The sequence below is a fragment of the Enhydra lutris genome, unplaced genomic scaffold, assembly GCF_002288905.1.
Source record: "Enhydra lutris kenyoni isolate GAN:26980312 unplaced genomic scaffold, ASM228890v2 scaffoldscaffold74, whole genome shotgun sequence".
Taxonomy (NCBI): domain Eukaryota; kingdom Metazoa; phylum Chordata; class Mammalia; order Carnivora; family Mustelidae; genus Enhydra; species Enhydra lutris.
In genome coordinates this window covers 5,398,660-5,417,105 of record NW_019154158.1, presented here as the reverse complement: position 1 = coordinate 5,417,105, position 18,446 = coordinate 5,398,660, and the positions used below count along the sequence as shown (strand labels likewise).

The 18,446-nt window shown below is 50.5% G+C and overlaps 1 protein-coding gene across 2 annotated transcripts; it reads right to left on the bottom strand.

Annotated features, from left to right (window-relative positions):
• Positions 1-10,570: 10,570 nt before the first annotated feature.
• LOC111160184 (tachykinin 3) lies at positions 10,571-18,005 on the bottom strand. Of its 2 annotated transcripts, XM_022523088.1 has the most exons (7): positions 17,919-17,923; positions 17,235-17,353; positions 13,975-14,080; positions 13,757-13,786; positions 13,215-13,268; positions 12,745-12,819; positions 10,571-10,598 (listed from the first exon to the last, which is right to left on the bottom strand). In XM_022523088.1, the coding sequence occupies exons 2-6, from the start codon at positions 17,346-17,348 to the stop codon at positions 12,746-12,748; spliced, it is 378 nt and encodes a 125-aa protein (XP_022378796.1). In that variant the 5' UTR covers positions 17,349-17,353; positions 17,919-17,923; the 3' UTR covers positions 10,571-10,598; position 12,745. The 2 variants fall into 2 exon arrangements, with proteins under 2 accessions (XP_022378796.1, XP_022378795.1); XM_022523087.1 differs by lacking the exon at positions 10,571-10,598 and having other exon boundaries at positions 12,746-12,819; positions 13,975-14,083; positions 17,919-18,005.
• Between the last annotated feature and the right edge of the window lie 441 nt (positions 18,006-18,446).

Genomic DNA, 18,446 nt, shown 5'->3' with positions numbered 1-18,446 from the left:
GTTCTGTTCATCCTCTCTACCTGTCCTGAGCTTTGGGGCCTATATGCGCAATGTAATTTCCAATCTGCCCCAAGTACTAGTGCCACTCCCTGTGTTACCTTAGAGACGAATCCTGGTCTGTTGTCTGATCCAATCTTAACAGGAAAACCATACCTCGGTAAGATGTCTTCCAGCAGTTTCTTGGTCACGGTCTGTGCGGTTTCATGTTTGGTGGGAAATGCTTCTGTCCATCCTGAAAAAGTATCTACAAATACCAGTAAATACCTGTATCTGTATTTTCCAGGTTTTATCTCGGTGAAGTCCACTTCCCAGTAGGCTCCTGGGCGGTCCCCCCGGATCCGGGTGCCCAGGTTAGATCCATGGGCGGTGGCATTAGTTAATTGGCATGCGTGGCAGTTTGCCACAATCTGTTCGATCTTTGATAGGGAGTCTTTGATAGTGATCTTTGCATGTCGCACCAAGTCTTCCATTTTTTTTGTTCCCATGTGTGTACTTCTGCATTTTGGATAGGAGTCGCCGTCCCAGTTCCTCTGGTAGGATTACGCTGCAGCATAATCAGCAGCAGCTGATTATCCACCAGCCATGTAGGCATTGTGTCCCGGGCAGACGCCTAATCTATTGTTAAGTCTTCGTCAGCGTAGTTGGGGTTGTCTGGCAAGCTCGGTGCTCCCGGATCGGGCAGTGTGGTCACTAAGACATGGTCCACTGAAAGAGCTGCCTCTTCTGCCTTTAAGTCGGCCAGCCTGTTTCCCCTGGCCACTGGCGTGTCTGCTTTTTAATGTCCTAGACAATGGATAATGGCCACTGCCTTAGGCAGCCAGAGAGCCCTTAGGAGCTCGAGGGTTTCTGCCTTGTTTTTAATAGTCTTTCCTTCTGCTCTTAAGAGCTCTCTTTCTCTATAAATGGCTCCGTGGATGTGGGCTGTGGCAAAGGCGTAGCTGCTATCAGTATTGTTGTTTATCTGCTTGTCTGCTCCCATTGTTAGCGCCTTGGTTAGCACAATCAGTTCTGCACGTTGGGCAGACTCCCAGCCACCAACAGTTCCGCCCAGACACTCTCTGTCTTTGTGGTCACAGCTGCCCCCGCATACCTGATTCCTTCCCGGACAAAGCTACTGCCGTCTGTATACCGTATAGCAGGTGTCATCTGCATTCGGATGCATCTGCATTCGGTCCTGGAGATGGGCTCTGCCTCCGTGCACCTGAGCCAGGATTTCTTGGCAGTCATGTGGGTGGGGGGGTCCCCATCAGGGTTAGGGAGCAGTGTCGCTGGGTTTAGGCTGTTGGCGGCTGGAACAAAATTCTGGTAGGGTTCAAAAACAAGCTCTGGTAATGGGTCAAGCGGGCATTGCTGATCCATTGGTCCAGGGGTTGTTCGAGTACCCCTTCAATGGCATGTGGGGTAGTGACATATGGTTCCTGCCCCATAATCAGCTTATCTGTATCTTTAACCATGGTGGCCTCTGCAGCAATAATTTTTAAACATGGAGGCCATCCAGCGGCCATGGCATCTAATTTCTTTGAGAGGTATGCCACCGGTCTCTTCCAGGGGCCCATGTATTGAATTAGGACTCCCTTTGCCACCCATTCCTTTTCATCCATGTAAAGATGGAAGGGCTTAGTCAGATCAGGCAGCCCGAGTGCCAGGGCTGAAAGCAAGGCTGGTTTAAGGTCATTGAAGGCTCTGTCCATGGCCTCAGTCCATACAAAGTCCTGCTTTTGTTTCGTGGCCTCATAGAGGGGCTTAGCTATGTCAGCGAAACCTGGGATCCACAATCGGCAGAACCCAACCAACCCTAGGAATTCACGTACCTGGCGGACATTTCGAGGCTGTGGGATTCTCATGACGGTCTCCTTCCATGCATCCATTAACCATCTTTGTCTATCTTTTAATTTGTACCCCAGGTAGCTCACCTCCGTTCTTCAGTTCTGGGCCTTCTTAGCTGAAGCCTGGTATCCCAGAGTTGCTATCGTTTGGAGCAAGTCCTTGGTGCCTAGTAAGCATGTTTCCTGGTCCTCTGCTGCCAACAGGGTATCATCTACATATTGTAATAGAGTCAGATTAGGGTGTTTGGCAGGGAACTCACCTAAGTCTTCGTGCAGTGCCTCGTCAAAGATGGTGGGCAAATTCTTGAATCCTTGTGGTAATCGATTCCAGGTGAGTTGGCCACTGATACCCTTCTCCGGGTCTGCCCATTCAAAAGTGAAGAGGTCTTGGCTCTTTGGGGTCAAGGGCAAGCTTCTCCTGAAGCCAGCTTCTTGAGACGTCTCTGTTTTTCATGTGGGTCATCCATGGTTGTGGCCAGTAGGATCTTAGCCAGGTTCCGAGTCTGACAGTCACTTAGCTGTTGCTCCTCCAGGGTCTCTCTGTTATTGTAGACTCTTTCTGCCACCACTATCAGATCCTGTAGGCTCTTCTCCCCTAATCTTTCTACCCTCTGTAATTTCCTTTTAATGTCCGGAGTGGCTTGGCTAACAAAAGCCATAACTATGGCAGCTTTGGTCTCTGGGGCCTCTGGATTCATAGGGGTGTACTGTCTGAACGCCTCTATGATCCTTTCTAGGAATGCCACCGGACTCTCATCTTTACCCTGTCTTACATCATATACCTTGGCCAGACTGGTAGCCTTGCGTACTGCAGCCTTGAGACCTGCCATTAGAGTCTGGAGGTAGACTCGGAGCCTCTCCTTACCTTCTGCCAAGTTGTAGTCCCAAGCGGGGTGAGACAAGGGGAAAGCTGCATTTATGAGATCGGAGTTCTGAGTTGGCTGTCTGTCGTCACCCAGGACGGACTTCTGGGCTTCCAGCTGGATTCACTCTTTCCTCAGCGGTAAAGAGAACCTGCAGGAGCTGCCGACCGTCATCCCAGGTGGGCTGATAGCTGAAAAGAACAGTATCCAAAAGACCAATCAGATCTTTTGGGTTATCAGAGAACTTTGCATGTTGAGTTCTCCAATTGTATAAATCACTAGTAGAGAATGGGCAATATATCATTGGTTGTCCCCCCGTTTCATCGGGGGGTCCCCTGGCACGGAGGGGAAGGACAAGTGGAATCGGCCGGTCCCAGGTTTGAGGCTGGGGCCACTCGATGGATCCATCCACATGTCCCTGCCACTGGCCCATGCATGGGGGCCCCTCCACTTGGGGGGGGGTGGTATTCCCTCGACAGCCCCTGATGCCTCTGCTGGAGGGGCAGACGGGGAGGGGGAGACCTGGTAGGGCAGCGGAAAGATCAGGTCCTCCATGGGAGTGTCTGGAAGACGGGGTAAATCAGAGTCTTTGGTTTAGACTCCACTTTCTTGTTAGACTTAGGAGTTGGTTTCCACAAGGCCAGGATCTTGGGTGTAGGTCCTGCTTTGGGAGGGAGAAAAGGTTTAAGCCAGGAGGGAGGATTCTCTGTCATGTCTTGCCACCTGGGTGGCAAGGTCAGGGTGGCCGTGTGGTTTTTCTCTGAAGATGATGGCCTTAACCTGTAGGATAAGAGGCAGCTGAAAGGTTCCCTCCCGGGGCCATTTTACATTAAAAGCTGGCCGCTCAGACATGCAGAAAGTCCAAAACTTTCCCTTTTGTACGTCTGTGCTCAGATTATGAGCTCTCTCCCTGACGTCCGAGAAGTGGTTAATCATCAGGGACAGAGGGGTAGTCTGTGTCTGTCCCATCATGCCTTCAGTCCACAACAAGGCACATACACTTACAACAATTAACAAGAACACACTCACACAGACAAATGATCCGGCGCGGCCACGAAGACAAAACTGAAAGGAAGTTAAGGGAGAATCTGACCGCAAAGGCAGCCGGCTCTTCTCACAGATGAGGATCTTGTCCTCCAGGCGAGGGTAAGGGACGCCTCTTCCAAAAATTCCCATAAACTTAACAACCAGCACAACAGACAAAATTCCCATACATTTAACAAACAGCACAACTGACAACAAAAACAAGATGCCTGACCACCTAGGGGGACTCGAACCCCCGGCTGCCTTGGGGGACCACGAACCCCCTGGTGACTGCTTAAGGGGACTCTGACCCCCTGAAACGGCAGGGGACCCGAACCCCCTGGTGACCACCTAGGGAGGCTCTAACCCCCAAAACGGTGGGGGATTCGAACCCCCTGCGGGGGCAAGGGACGTCTCTCAAGCCCCCCGGTCGATGGCCTGCGACCTGCCACGCGTCTGCTTGAGCCAATGTCGACCCAGATACAAGTTGGAATTCCTAAAGGTAAAAATGCAGATCGGAGCTCCCAAAGTATGCGCACAAATAGATAAAAACGAGTGCATTCACCAACCGGTGCAAGACCCTCCTGGTTGGGGTCCTGGGCGTCTCCCAGGTCTCGGTGGAACCCCCAAATGTTATACCCGAGTTTTCGCGTCCAAGAGACCACCAAGGAGCTAACACCGATGCAATCACACGAGGGTTTATCTGACAAGCTTAAGGTTGGGCCCAAGTACACCCGACACAACGGAGTAGGGACTTGGACCCCGAGCTTAGCTAAGGCAGGGGTATTTATGGGTTCCTGTTACTAAAGCAGGGTGGGGCTTCCTGTTACTAAAGCAGGGTGGGGGTTCTTGTTACTAGAGCAGGGTGGGGGTCCTTAGAACTAAAGTAAAGTAGGGGAAAGTTCAGCCCTTGGGCACAGGGGTCTGAGATGGCTGCCAGAGCTAAGATGGCCGTCCTTATGCTAAGACTAAACCTGAGGTGGGATGGCCTTAATTTTTCTCGGCCTCCATACTACTCCCACGCAGCCCGGGGACTGCCGGCCTGGCCACAGCGGGAGCAGCTGCAGGGACGTTCCCAATCCCCGCAGTCCGGGTTTTTCTGAATTGCCCTCATCGACCGGTTGGAGGGCCATCCCCTCCTCACCCTGGGGCATGGCATCCCGACTCTAAACTGTCATGCTCTACCCTGTCCTACATCTCATCGTCCCAGAAGCTTCTCCAAACATTGCAGAAAAAGGTAAAAATGAAGTCAGGTTGTTTGTGAACTTCTGAGCGCGCTGGGCTGAGAGCTTCCTGAAGACAGGGCTCTGTGGTTCTTGATTCTACTCCTGGCATGGTTCACCACACAATATCTGGTCCTGTGACAGGTGCTTAATAAAGCCTGCTTGAGGGGAAAAAAAAAAAAAAAAAACCTGCTTGACTGAATGAACCAATGAATAAACAAGTACTTGAGGTCTGCGCCTCCCGAACACTCCATGTCTGAAAAATCGCTGCTGCCCCTCCGCCCACCTGGGTGGCCAGAGGGAGGAATTCACAGGCTCCCACTGCACCTTGAGAGCCCAACCTGTTTCCTACAGCCTGTCGTCCCTGAAGGGGAGCAGAATTTACCACCCCCAAATGCCTCTTTGGCATAAGGATTATTTTAGGTTGCCTTTTTATTTTTTTTTTAGGATTTTATTTATTTATTTGAGAGAAAGAGCACAAGAGTGGGGTGAGGGGCAGAGGGAGAAGCAGACACCCCACTGAGCAAGGAGCCCCATGCCCCCGGCTGCATCCTGGGACGCTGTGATTCTGACCCGAGCCACAGGCCGATGTTTAACCCACTGAGCCACCCAGGCACCCCCTCGGCTACTTATTTTTTTAAAACTGCAGACGCGGGAGAAGCTCTGGAAACACAGAAGTTACATTTATAAGAGAAACCTTTATCTGCACGGGTGTCTCTGTACTAGGAAGACAAGGATGACTTAAATCTCCAGAAATGCTCATCAGTGGAGAAGGCAGGGACCTCAATATGCATAACAATCACCCCCTTATTTACCGGGCTTGGCCTGAAAACCCCCCATGACTGGCTCCCCACCCCCAATATCTTCTTTTGTCTTTAGCTGGGGATGGTATTTAAGGCGGTGGCTCAGGCTGTTTTAGGGAGTTACTCGGTCCTCCTGAGCTTCTCCCATGTTTACAGGAAGTGTACTTGTTACTGAACTTATGTTTGCTTTTCTCCAGTTAATCTGTCTTTTATGATGGCTTGGTCATAGCCAAGAACTTAGAAAGGTAGAGGGGGGTCACCTGGGTGTCTCGGTCAGTTAAGCGTGTGACTCTTGGTTTTGGTTTTGACTCCGGTCATGATCTCAGGTCCGGGGGCCCAGCCCCACATAGGGCTCCACACTCATGATGGTCAGGGAGTCTGCTTGAGGTCCTCTCTCTTCCTTTCCCTCTGCTCCTCCCCCCACCCATGCTCTCTCTTAAATAGATAAATAAATCTTAAGAAAGAAAGAAAGAAAGAAAGAAGGAGGGAAGGAAGGAAGGAAGGAAGAAGGGGGAAAAAAAGTGTAGGGGTGCCTGGGTGACTACATTGGTTCACACTCAGTGGGAAGCCTGGGTCTCCCTCTCCCTCTGCTTGCTGCTCCCCCTGCTTGTGCACTTGCTCTCTCTCGCTCTCTCTCTCTGTCAAATGAATGAATGAATTAATTAATTAAAAAAGAAGGATAGAGGGAAAATTATTTTTCCTTCCTTACATCACCAACTGTTTCTAGAGCTCGGGTTGTGCTGCTTCTCCCCACCCTTCTCCCGTAGCCCTGCAGTGACCCTCCAGATCCTATCACCTATCAGGTGCTCCTGCCCAAGGATTGTCATCAAACCACAACTGCAGGCCCTACCTGCAACCCACCCCCACCACCACGGCCACCAAAGACGTTAGAAGTCACGGTCACCCCACTCTCCCTCCTCAATCGTAGGAACCCCTCAGGCTCTGGGACCCTTCTGCTTCAGCCTCTCTCCCATCACATTCTGTCCCCTGCTGGGTGATAGAAGATGGCCAGGCACGAACCCTCAAGGCAGGCACACGGTAGAGTTCAGTAATTCCTTGACCGGAGAATGGGAAGAGGACACACAGGATGTTGCCAACTGATCTAAGACAGTTTGGCCATTTGGCAACCATCAGTTATCTTGATGCATTTGGGAGATTGTGTGTCCCCGGTTTTACAACCTCACTAACAGGTGGTAGGTTAGAGTGAAAGCAAGCGTTACACCAAAGGTGCCGATCATGTAATATTTACTAGCAAGGAAATACAAAGGCAGACTTTCTTGTAGTTTGGGGGACAGGTGATCTCCCTTAGCTCTCTCATGAAAGGGTCATTTAGAAGCTGATACATGTTCCAATGGCAGGCCCAACCCCCACAGCTGGAAGAGATGACCGAGTGGACCCTCATGCAACCAGTAGACTCAAAACCTCCAGCATGACTCCGCGACATGAGGCTACAGGAGTCGTGGGCCTCCCCACCTTCCTAGCCAACTGTCTTAACCATCTCTGGAGTGATGACCCCACCACGTGTACGTCAGGTGCTAAGAAACCCCGCTAACGGTGTAAAATTCATACATTTCTACATGTGATGTGATTTACAATAAGAAATATATATTTGGTCTTCATCTCCATTTCTGACAAAGAGTTCCTAAACCCATTGGCATGTCCTAAGTGATGACGATCACAAAGGTGTCTTTTGTCATGTTGTTGGGTAGCTGTGGGGCAGCACCTAAGGATTGGAGTTGGAGGTTGAATCAATTGCCAATGGCCAATGGTTTAATCAATCCCAACTGTGTCATGAAGCCTCCATAAAAACCCAAAAGGATGGGATTCTCAGAGTTTTCTGAGTTGATGAACACGTGCTGAGTTGGGGAAAGGAGAGTGGTGCCCTCAAAGAGAATGTACAAACTCCACACCCCTCTGCCTGTGGCTTACCCTACCCATCTCTTCCACCTGGCTGTTCTGGGGTTGTGTCCTTTTATAATAAACTGGTCATTTAGGAAGTAAGCAGGTTTCCTGAGTTCTGTGAGCCACTCTCACAAATTAATCAAACCTAAAGGGGGAGGCATGGGAACCTCCAGTCTGTAAGCAGTAGGTCGGAAGCACAGGAAATAATCTGGACTTGAGACGGCGTCTGAAGTGTGAGGCGCGGCCTCACAGGACTGAGCCCTTCACCTGTGGAGTCTGATAGCATCTCTGGGTAGATAGTATCACGGAATTGCTTGTTTGAGTGGTGAAACCATCCCTCCGCACACATTAGAATTAGTCCAGAACTTCTAAGATGGAAATCTTTTTAAAGTAAATCACTGTGCAGGCCTCCTGGGGGACTCAGTTGTCTAACTTTGGCTCAGGTCCTGGTCTCAGGGCCCTGGAATCAAGGCCCTGCCTTCACATCCTGCTCCTCGCTCAGCGGGAGGTCTGCTTGTCCCTTTCCCTCTGCCTCTGCTCTCTCTCTCTCTCTCTCTGTCAAATAAATAAAGTATTATTTATTTATTTATTTATTTTTTATTTTTTTTAAAGATTTTATTTATTTATTTGTCAGAGAGAGAGAGGGAGAGAGAGCAAGCACAGGCAGACAGAATGGCAGGCAGAGGCAGAGGGAGAAGCAGGCTCCCTGATGAGCAAGGAGCCCGATGCAGGACTCAATCCCAGGACGCTGGGATCATGACCTGAGCCGAAGGCAGCTGCCCAACCAACTGAGCCACCCAGGCGTCCCAATAAAATATTTTTTAAATAAATAAAGTAAATCGCCATGCAATCCCAGTAACACACACACACACACGCACACACACACACACACACACACACACACAGCTAAACGCACAAGGGCCAGAAATTCGGTCAAGGTCTTTTTGGCTAGGTCTCCTTAGGCCCCAACCTCTTTGCAGCAGGAAGAGGAGAGCAGGGATTCCTTTACACATTCTTCAAGCACAAAAACAGGACTGTGGCTTAAAATTGGACTTCATTTTTCTTGTGAGCCCCAGGCCTGCAATTTTTGTCTGTCCCACCAGAGAGCAACCTTTCTGCATTTATGCTCCTACTTGGCAAAGCCCCTGAGTCATCTCCGTAGGCTCGCCCATCCCCCAAGTCTGAGCAGAACCAACTCTTGAAGCTTTTATGACCCAAATACATGCCCCAGACTCTGCAAGTGTTACCCTACTTTAAAACCCTCTAGATAGATAGTTTTGAAAAGCCAACAAGAAGACTCACTGAAGGAAGGCTTGAGGCTCGGTTAAGTACATTCTTTGACCTCTAGCGATAAAACCTGACCCAAGGGACACTGAGTTGAGCTTTCTCTCCTCCCTCATCCCCTCGATGCAGCTGTGGGTCCAAAGTTGCCCCATGCGGGTTCTGGGAAGAGAGAACTTTTGCAGGGGTGAAGGACCTGTAGGAGGCCACCTCTGGCTCCATGATGCTGTCTCTACATTGCCTTGGGACAGTGGAGTATCAGTTTAAGGGGATGGCCAGGTTCCGCACTAGCTCCGCACTAGGCTGAACTAAGGAATCTGAGGATTTCTCAGGCTGTTCCTTTAGGATACAGAACACCCCTTGGGATCCCTGGTCTATGATAGTTGGCACATCAGATAAATAAAAGATACTCACACACCTCATTTCAGAGCCTTCCAGATTCTGTGGACTGCTAGACCAACCCTGCAAGGTCTAGTATGGGTTGCATGGCAGAGGAATCTGAAACAAATGTTTTCCCTTTAAAATAACTAAGATAGCCAGTTAACATTGAAGCTAGCAGCTCCCTTCCTGGTTTTTGCGGGAACTTCCCCAATCACACCCCATCCTGGCAAGACCAAGTTTTGTTCGCTTGTCCGCAGCCCTGCTACACAATAAACACTGTATATAGGTCACCCTCTCCTCCTGTGGCCTGTTACGGGACCCCTGCTCGACATTTGCAGACAGAGAAATGGTGCGGCTCTATGGATTTGTCCTCCTCTGGGGCTGGGTCCTTGGCACAGCCCTGCCTCCCACACCCACCTCCCGCCCCTCTCTAAGTAGAGTCAGATTCAGGGATTGACATCTCCTAGGCTCATCCTCGAAATACGGACAAGCCATTCAGGGTACGTTTTTCCTTTATCTGAAGTTAGTCTGTGAAAGACTGTGAGTACTAGAAACCATCTTCCAAATTTGTTCATTTATTTTTTTTAAAGATTTTATTTATTTATTTGACAGAGAGAGAAAGGTCACAAGTAGGCAGAGAGGCAGGCAGAAAGAGAGGGGGAAGCAGGCTCCCTCCTGAGCAGGGAGCCTGATGCAGGGCTTGATCCCAGGACCTGAGATCATGACCTGAGCTGAAGGCAGAGGCTTAACCCACTGAGCCACCCAGGTGCCCCTCGTTCATTTATTTTTAAATTACTAAATAAATCTTCCAATACCAATTATTTGAAACACTGACTAAGGTACTTTTGGGAAAATCAATATATGTACAAAATAAAGATGCTTCTATTGATATATGATACGTATATGTATGCATATCATGTAGGCATGTATGATGTAGCTGGAAGAGTCAAGGAAGAGAACCACTCCCCTCCCCTGCCAAGCAGCAAAACAAATACAACACTCTGGGTCATATTTGAAAATCCTTTATTGTTGGGGAGTAGAGAGAGACGTCATATTTTTGATGGAGGACATTCCAGAAACCCCAGGGGAATCTATAGTCAATGCCCACAGGGACTGAGGGTGCTCAGTCTGTGGTTTCTACATCACTGTGGGGGTAGAGGGATGGGGAAGGAGTCCAAATGCAGGGGTGTTACAAGGCTGGAGAAAAGAAAGGGAAATCGGAGCACGTGCAGGTGGGGGTTGGGAGGGGGTGACAGGTGTCTTCATGTTGCAGCCCAGGGGTCCAGAAGTGGAGTGCTGGGGACATGAAAATATGAAATCACATCTTCTGTCTCGTAAAACTCACACCGGCCACAGCTGGGGAAGTAGGGATGTGTGGGTGGGTGGGGAGTATGTAAGGGAGGAAGAGAGAGAATAGAAGTTTTAGCCCTCAGCTGTCTGTGTAGCCTTTGAACTAGAGGACCAAATCCTTCTAGCCACAGGAGCGTGCCCCTTTCTGGTCGCATGTTTACCATGCTACTTGCAAACACCTGCAGGACGGTGTAGTGACAGGGTCCCTATCTGTCGCCCTCGCATCCCCATGATTCAGGCCCACACAAAGCCCCATTCATTGTGTCCCGATGCTAATGCTCCCCCAGGTTCACCCATGCCCTCCTCCTCTTTCTAGAAACCTCCCAGAGGAAGCTCAGGCCCAGGGATAACGTCCTTTGTCAACAGATTCACATGAATGAAATAAGATGACCCAATGAACTGTGTTGATCCATCTCAGCTAATCTCCTTTAAATGCCAGCCCCCAGGGACTTTATGTGCTGTTCTTCCTGGCTCCTAACAGGTTGAATGCTCCATCAGTGGTGAGATGACGAAGGCTACAATTATGCGACTGGCCCTTCTGAAAGAGCCTGGATTCACCGGCGAACATTAAAAGTAGATTTCCACAATGCACTTGTTTCCACCATTTCTATAAAATACTATGGCAAAATTGCACTGTAATTATCTTTATGGCCGATGCATAGCGCTGGGAGAAAGTATGTCATCCAGATAGAGCTGCCTGTATAATTATCTGGCGGTCGGCAGGACTGAAATAACCATCTAATGAGAGCAAAATGATACGGTAAGGACCATGTAATCAGCGAGTTACGGTCATTACGGCTCTTTGTGCCCTCTCACCCAGCACTGAATGGGGGGCTAGACCTAGTCTCCGGGCCCAAGGAGCCCTGCACAGGCAGCTTCATCAAGAGCCATCGAGAGCTCTTGCTCCTTTGGTCTCCCCTGAGAGCAATGACCGTGGGTAACAGAGACACAGGGCGAGGGGCAGGAGTCTCTCTGTGGGAACATAGGCTTTCCAATCCCACTCTTTTTCTCCCCCCACACCTTCTTTCTTCAGAAGGTAGTGCAAAGAAAGCCATCCCTCAGGCTGCTATTGCTATGTGGGGGAAGATGGGGTTGAGAAGGAAATTTCCATGTTTTGACTAGACACTCCCCTGGGGACTCTCATGCTCACATAGCAAGTGAGAGATCTGTCAGCCCACTCAAACCCAGGGTCCAGCCCAGACAGCTCTAGAGCAGATAGACCAGAGTCAGCCAGGAGGGACACTGGGACATGACCCATACCTCCCAGACCACAATCATCATAACACACGACACTGTGTACGCTGTGCCAGGCACTGTTCCGAACACTTTACCTATGCCCAATCCTCAAAACCACAACCCTGCAAAATAATATTATCACCCCCGTTTTTCAGATGAGGAAACTGAGGCACAGAACAGTTATGTAACTTCGACAAGGGAACACAGCCAGTGAGCTACAGATCCAGGAGTCAAACGCAGGCTGTGCTCTTAACCATTACACCACATAGAGCAACTCAGATACGGTTTCTCGTTACTCCCCCTAAAATTTCAGAGTTCGTTGCATTTCTTCCTAAATCACCCTTGTGAAGAATTACACAGCAGACCCCGTCAAGATCTGAATGGCTTGTGCCTACCTAGGAGGCAGAACACTTCACCCGGGAGTTGGCTGTGGTGCCTGCAATTATCAGATGACGGTCTCTCCGTCGTGTATACAGATAATGAGAGAACAGAACCCAAACAACCGAAGTTGACCATCGGAGAAGCCACAAGGAAAACCTCTCGCTCCCCATGTCCCACGACTCACGCCTGCTCGAGCGTCAGCCAGGGTCCATGATACTGGGGCAAGAGAGGGCAAGTGGGGCAGGTGTGCATGCACGTGTGTGCGTGTGTGTGTACATGTTCTTCAGACGAGCATGCCCCCCGAGGGACAGTGTGTTTGACAGTGTGCTGGGCACTAACAGTGCATTTTAGGGCAAAATTATGAGTATTAATGCCTGTTGCGTCAGAGGAAATGCCTCTCTGGCAAACCCCCCAACCCCCCCCCCCCACACACACACACAGAGTCCCCTCTCCTCTCCTGACCAACAATCCTTACCTCATTCCACACTGGGGGGATACTTGAGGGTGCCAAAGCTGGGAACATTCTCTTGGTTTACATCAGTAGAAGTGTCTGGGTTAAAGTAAATAGTGTAGTTAGGAGGGATTTTTCTGAATGTGACCTTCACCCAGACACAAAAACAAAGCGCTAGCCACTAAGGGTAGTGTTGGAAGATAGAGTTGGAAAGAAGAAGTACACTGTGTTTGGAAGATGGGGAGGAAGGACAGCCCCCCCTCCAACTCCTTCCCAGCTGCAGCAGGACTAGCTTATAAAGGTCTCCCCACTGTGTTCCCAGGGAGATCTGGACTGTGTATCCAACCTGATTGGGTAGAAGGGCCAAGGAACCCTCACTATAGCTAAGAGAAATCCTGTCTTTCCCTCAGGTGACATAAATATGAGGCCCTTGACTTTTGCCATATCTTTACTAGTACCCTAAGCCCTCCCACTGTAGCTCCACCCACACCTACCTGGCTGGATGTTCCTCTTGCCCATAAGTCCCACAAAGAAGTCATGCATGTCACCTGTAGAGAAAGGGCCAACATTGCCAACAGTGATCATGTGGTAAGTGGGGAATGGGGATGCGTTCCCCCAGACATGTATCAAGACTTCTGCAATTGGGTTTCTGGTCTTTGGTTCTTTATCATGCCACAGCATGAATCCCTCATTATCAGGGTATCCCCTAAGCACCCTCTCTGCCCACCTCTCCCTCCTCCACATTTCAAGAATTCTCTGCCCCCACAGATGCCTGGTTTAGAGTCTTCACAGCCACCACGAGATTCTCTTGGTGCCCAATGACCAGCTGATGGAGGGAGAGTCCATCACTCTCCTCACACCTGTTTCCTCCGGCTCCCAGTGACCTCTCACACCCAGGAAAGGCTGGTCGAGCAGTTCCAGCCATCATATTGTTTGGGCCAGCTGAGATGGGGCCAGCCAGAGTAGTCACTGGGACCCATGCCCATGGAGCTGTAGCAAGCGGTCAGCAGACAGGGAGGGAGAAGACACTACTCACGTTTCTGGGGAAGTGACGATTCCTTAGGGTCTGTGAAAGCAAGAACAGTGAGTTGGTGGGGAATGGAATCTGGAAAGTGACAGAGAGGGTTCAGAGCACAACCCTCAATTACTCGTCAAGCTATCTCCAGTCTCCGTCCCACCCGAAGTCTCCTCCCAAGCCTCCTTAATCATCAGAATCCTGCCCCCCAACCCCCTCTCCCCAGGGCTGCTTCCTACCCACGCTAGCCTTGCTAAGCATTTTGAGCAATCCATCCAGAGAGACAGAGCGGCTGTCATAGAGTTTCCGGAGCAAGGACGAAGGCAAGTGGTAGAGGTCCAAGTCCTTCTAAGAGACAGAAACAAAGAGGGCTGAGGCAGGAGGCTTGCACTTAATCCACTCGCCCCTCCCCACAAAGGACAGCCTTTTCCTGAGACCATCGCAGCTGAACCTGACATCCTGTAACTTTCAGAATTTCTTCTGGCTTACACTGGAAGAGAAGTGGGCTCTGAAAGTGTGGTCCACGGACCAGGATCATTACTACTGTAGGCTTGTTAGAAATACAGTATCTCAGGGCGCCTGGGTGGCTCAGTCAGTGGAGTGTCTGATTTCAGCTCAGGCCGTGATCCCAGCATCCTGGGATGGAGTTCCACATCAGGCTCCAGGGAGTCTGCTCCTTCCTTGCCCTCTACCTCTACCCCTGCTCATGCTCTATCTCACTCTCAAATAAATGGAATCTTTAAAAAAATATTAAAAAAAAAAAAAGAAATACATCATCTCAATCTTGGTCCTACCCCAGACCCACTTCGACAACCTGCATTGTAACCAGGGCCCCAGGTGACAGGTGTGACCAGCAAGATTTGAGAAGCCCTGGAGAAAGGAGCGCATTGGGCATCCCCAGAGGCAGACCAGCTGTCCCGGTTTGCATGGGACTGAGAGCTTTCCTGGGATGCGGCGACTTTAGTGCTTAAGCTGGTGGTCTGGGAACACTGGGACAGTTGGTCACACTCTATCTCCCAAGCTCAAAAGGGACTGTCTCTTGGGGCTCTCTCCCAACTACCACCGCATCTCAGTGAGAAGGGCCATTAGCTCTCTTCTCCTTGGCACATCGGGAACCAGTTTGCTCCAGGATATCGTTGCCCCACTGTGTGAGTGAGCCATGAATGCCAAGAAAGCCCTGTCAGACAGAGCAGGTGTCCTCTGTACTCCACGATGGAGTCACAGACAGGACTCAGTCCCTGGGATGGGTGTAGGTAGGCAGCCAGCACCCAGCTGTGATCCTGAAATCCCCCCCACCCTGCGCTGTGTTCGCGGTGCATGCTTCTCTGGCTAAGCTTCTCACCACCTCTCACTCTCTTTTCTTCTCCATAGGTTTCTGCCTCTGACTGTCCCTCCGTCTCTTTCTTTCTTTCTTTTTTAAAAGATTTTATTTTTTTGACAGAGAGAGAGATCACAAGTAGGCAGAGAGGCAGGCAGAGGGGGAGGGGGGAAGCAGGCTCCCTGCTGAGCAGAGAGCCCGATGTGCTGCAGCTTGATCCCAGGACCCTGGGATCATGACCCGAGACAAAGGCAGAAGCTTTAACCCACTGAGCCACTCAGGCTCCCCCCCTCCATCGCTTTCTACACAGAATTTGGAATTTCTGGAAGTCTATGTGTTTGGAATGACTCTTCTCCTCCTCCACAAATGAACCCCATTCCGGATCTGCTGCCAGGCAGAGGCTCCTCATTGCCTTGATGATTTTTTTTTTAGCAACCTGGACACAGCTGGATGGTTGGTGGGCACACACCACACAGCCAGTTAATTACAGCTGCAGAGAAACAGTGACCGTGATCATGTCTGGAGATTCTCACCTTGAGTCTCAGCGGTGCCTCTCTCCCTCTCGAGCCCAGATGTCCTTGGGTTGCTGAGCACGCAAGTAGCACATTTACATGGAATGTACCCTTGTGCATACCAACACGCTTGCCTAGGCACACACAGATCCTACCCTGCCTCACCCCAACTTCCCTTGTCCTCTCAGACCGTCGGAGAGAAGGTGGAATGGCAATCTCTCCCTGTCATTGACCAAGAGGAAAAGACCTTGAAGCAACTTTGTCTTAGAAAAATATATGCAGATATTCTATCTCCAGCTGGAACTTTGGGCTCCAAACATAAAGGCCAGCCCATATTTGGCACTCCTTATGTGCTTTTTAAAAGACTTTATTTTTGAGTAATCTCTATACTCAATGTGGGGCTTGAACTCACAATCCCGAGATCAAGAGTAGTGTGTTCTACTGACTGAGACAGCTGGGCACCTGTATTTTTTAAAAGATTTCATTTACTTATTTGCCAGAGAGAGAGTACACTGGAAGAGGGAGAAGCAGGCTCCCCACTGTGCAAGGAGCCCAATGAGGGACTCGATCTAGGACCCCTGGCATCATGACCTGAGATAAAGGCAGACACTTAATCAACTGAGCCACCCAGGCGTGCCTGTCTTTTGTATTTTTGAATTGGTTCTGATCTTTTGGATCTGGTGCAGCAGCCACCACCTGCAAGGTTACCAGCCTATTGTGCCCTGGGACACGTACAGATGAAGACTGATTTCTCTCTCTGCCCAGCACACGGCTTCCTAGGCAGCCACTTTTCCCAGATTGTTCAAATATTCTGCCCACCTCCTGTAATGAGATGCTAAACAGATCTGAGCTGGAGAGGCAGTTAGACTTCACACGCTGAATTTGTAATAAGTTCCATCTATAATCATCTTAAAAGCATGTGTATCAATGTAATTGCTATCATTTCAAAACCTTGAAAAGACTTCCTCCCTGCTCTCTGCCTGTACCCCTTAACTGTCAACTCCTGTTCTCTTTCTCAGAGAAACTTTGGAAATCAGGCCCAAGTCTGTGTTGTAGGGATTTTGCCCTCTATCCCAAGCAGAGGCTAGAGTGGGGGCAAGAGAAAGGAAAGAAGGCATTGGGGAGTCTTGGGAGCACCTGACATCACTGGGGGTGGATGAGCAGGGAATAATGGAATTTATTTGGATTTTGGAAACAAAATGATATACATAGCTGATAGGTAAAATGGCTTAAAAATGCCCATTTGGGAGAGAATTTCTGACTATGTGTCCTCCCATCCAGGGAGTGGACAGTATCTGCCCCCTGCAAAGGACAGAAACTGAGCGAGACCACCCTAGCTTACCCCCCTCCCCGGGATCCAACCCCCAGGTTTCCAGTAAATCAACCAACCGCACAACATACTAGTAGGGCACTTTTTAGGTACAGGGTTATCAAAGACACACAGAGGGACTGAGACCCCCCCCCTTGTCCACATAGCTAGAGACAGTGAGAACATGACACCCCCCGAGAGGCAGGCAGGGAAACCCACCCTCTGGTGCGTCACCCAGGTAGCTCCCAATCTCACCCATCCCACCTTCCTCTCAACAGCTGTGGAACAGGCAGAGTGTGGGCTCTCGTGATGTCGGTCCGAGCTCCGCCGGGGCGGGCACAGCTAGAGGGGGTGTCTTACCTTGTTGTGCCCCCCAGCAGGCACCACCTGCTCCAGTGAGTCCTCACAGACAGCCCCCAGACTGTCAGCCAGGCTGATGGCCAGAATGGCTGCAAACAGTAGGGCCCTCCGCATGGTGCCTAAGAGGACAGAGAGACAGTACAGGAATGGGGGAACAGAGGGAGGATACAGTATATGTGCAGGTGCAGGAGACATTCTGAGACAATCTGTCTTGATCCTGCTTCCCCAGCCTCCAATTCTCCCATCTAAGCCCTGGTCCAGGGAGAGTATCTCTGAGCAGGATGGCCAGCCCTTGGGCTCGGTGTCCCTGCTCCCCCATCACACATCTCCCCACACTGAGCACCTGGCAATGAGCCGTGTTGCAATAGTCCCCCAAGGAAGATGATAGATTCGTAGCACATGCACAGGTCTGCCTTCTTAGTCAGCTTAAGGAGGGATCCTGGATTCTAGTTTCTAGCACCAGATAACCCAAGACTTAGGCAAAACTTTCTAGTATTAGAAGAATCAGTCTGAACCCACAGGCTCCAAACATTACTCGTTCTCAACCCATATCAGCGCTTTCTGCTTCCCTTCCCTGTACCCAGTGCCGAGATCATAAGCTGCCACCTCTATTGCCTCCTAACCCTGGCCTCTGTCCTTTGGTACCAGCTCCAGTCCCTCCAACATTCTCCCACTCGTGCCTACCTGTGGAACAGCTTTGAGCCTGGGGCAGGCGGTCTAAGAGGATCAGGGAGCTGGCCAGGAGCACTGCCCACTCCCCTAACACACACACACACACACACACACACACACACACACACACACGCTGGTGGTATCGCTGCCTCCGTGAAGAGAGAAGCTGGGAGTGGAGGGGATCTGAAGATGTGGCAGCAACTCCTGCCCAGCTCACAGATAAAGGCTCTGGGAGGGTCTGGGGGAGCCGGGGGAGGGGCTGCGAATCACCAATCCCAGGGTGGCTGGAGGGGAGGGGGGAGGCTGGTGGAGAAAAAGGAGGCTATAGGCTGCAGGCAAACACACACACACACACACACACACACACACACACGCACACGCACACGCACACGCACACACAGGCCCTGCAGTGTGCTCACTTTCCAACAGCTCCGGAGCTGGGCGCACTAAGGAATGATGTCGTGTATGTTTTGTACCAAAATGTCCATGCTGGTTATAGCTCAGTAGGTGTGGTCCCGGAGTCTCGTTCTCCTCATTGTT

Excerpts from the sequence above, each read along its gene's own strand:
- LOC111160184 (XM_022523087.1), bottom strand. The coding sequence starts at position 17,348 with ATGCGGAGGGCCCTACTGTTTGCAGCCATTCTGGCCATCAGCCTGGCT. Across the intron at positions 13,787-13,974 it reads GCTTAGCAAGGCTAGCGTGG|ACCCTAAGGAATCGTCACTT; the intron begins GTAGGAAGCAGC and ends TTGCTTTCACAG. Across the intron at positions 13,269-13,756 it reads ATCGTCACTTCCCCAGAAAC|GTGACATGCATGACTTCTTT; the intron begins GTGAGTAGTGTC and ends CTTTCTCTACAG.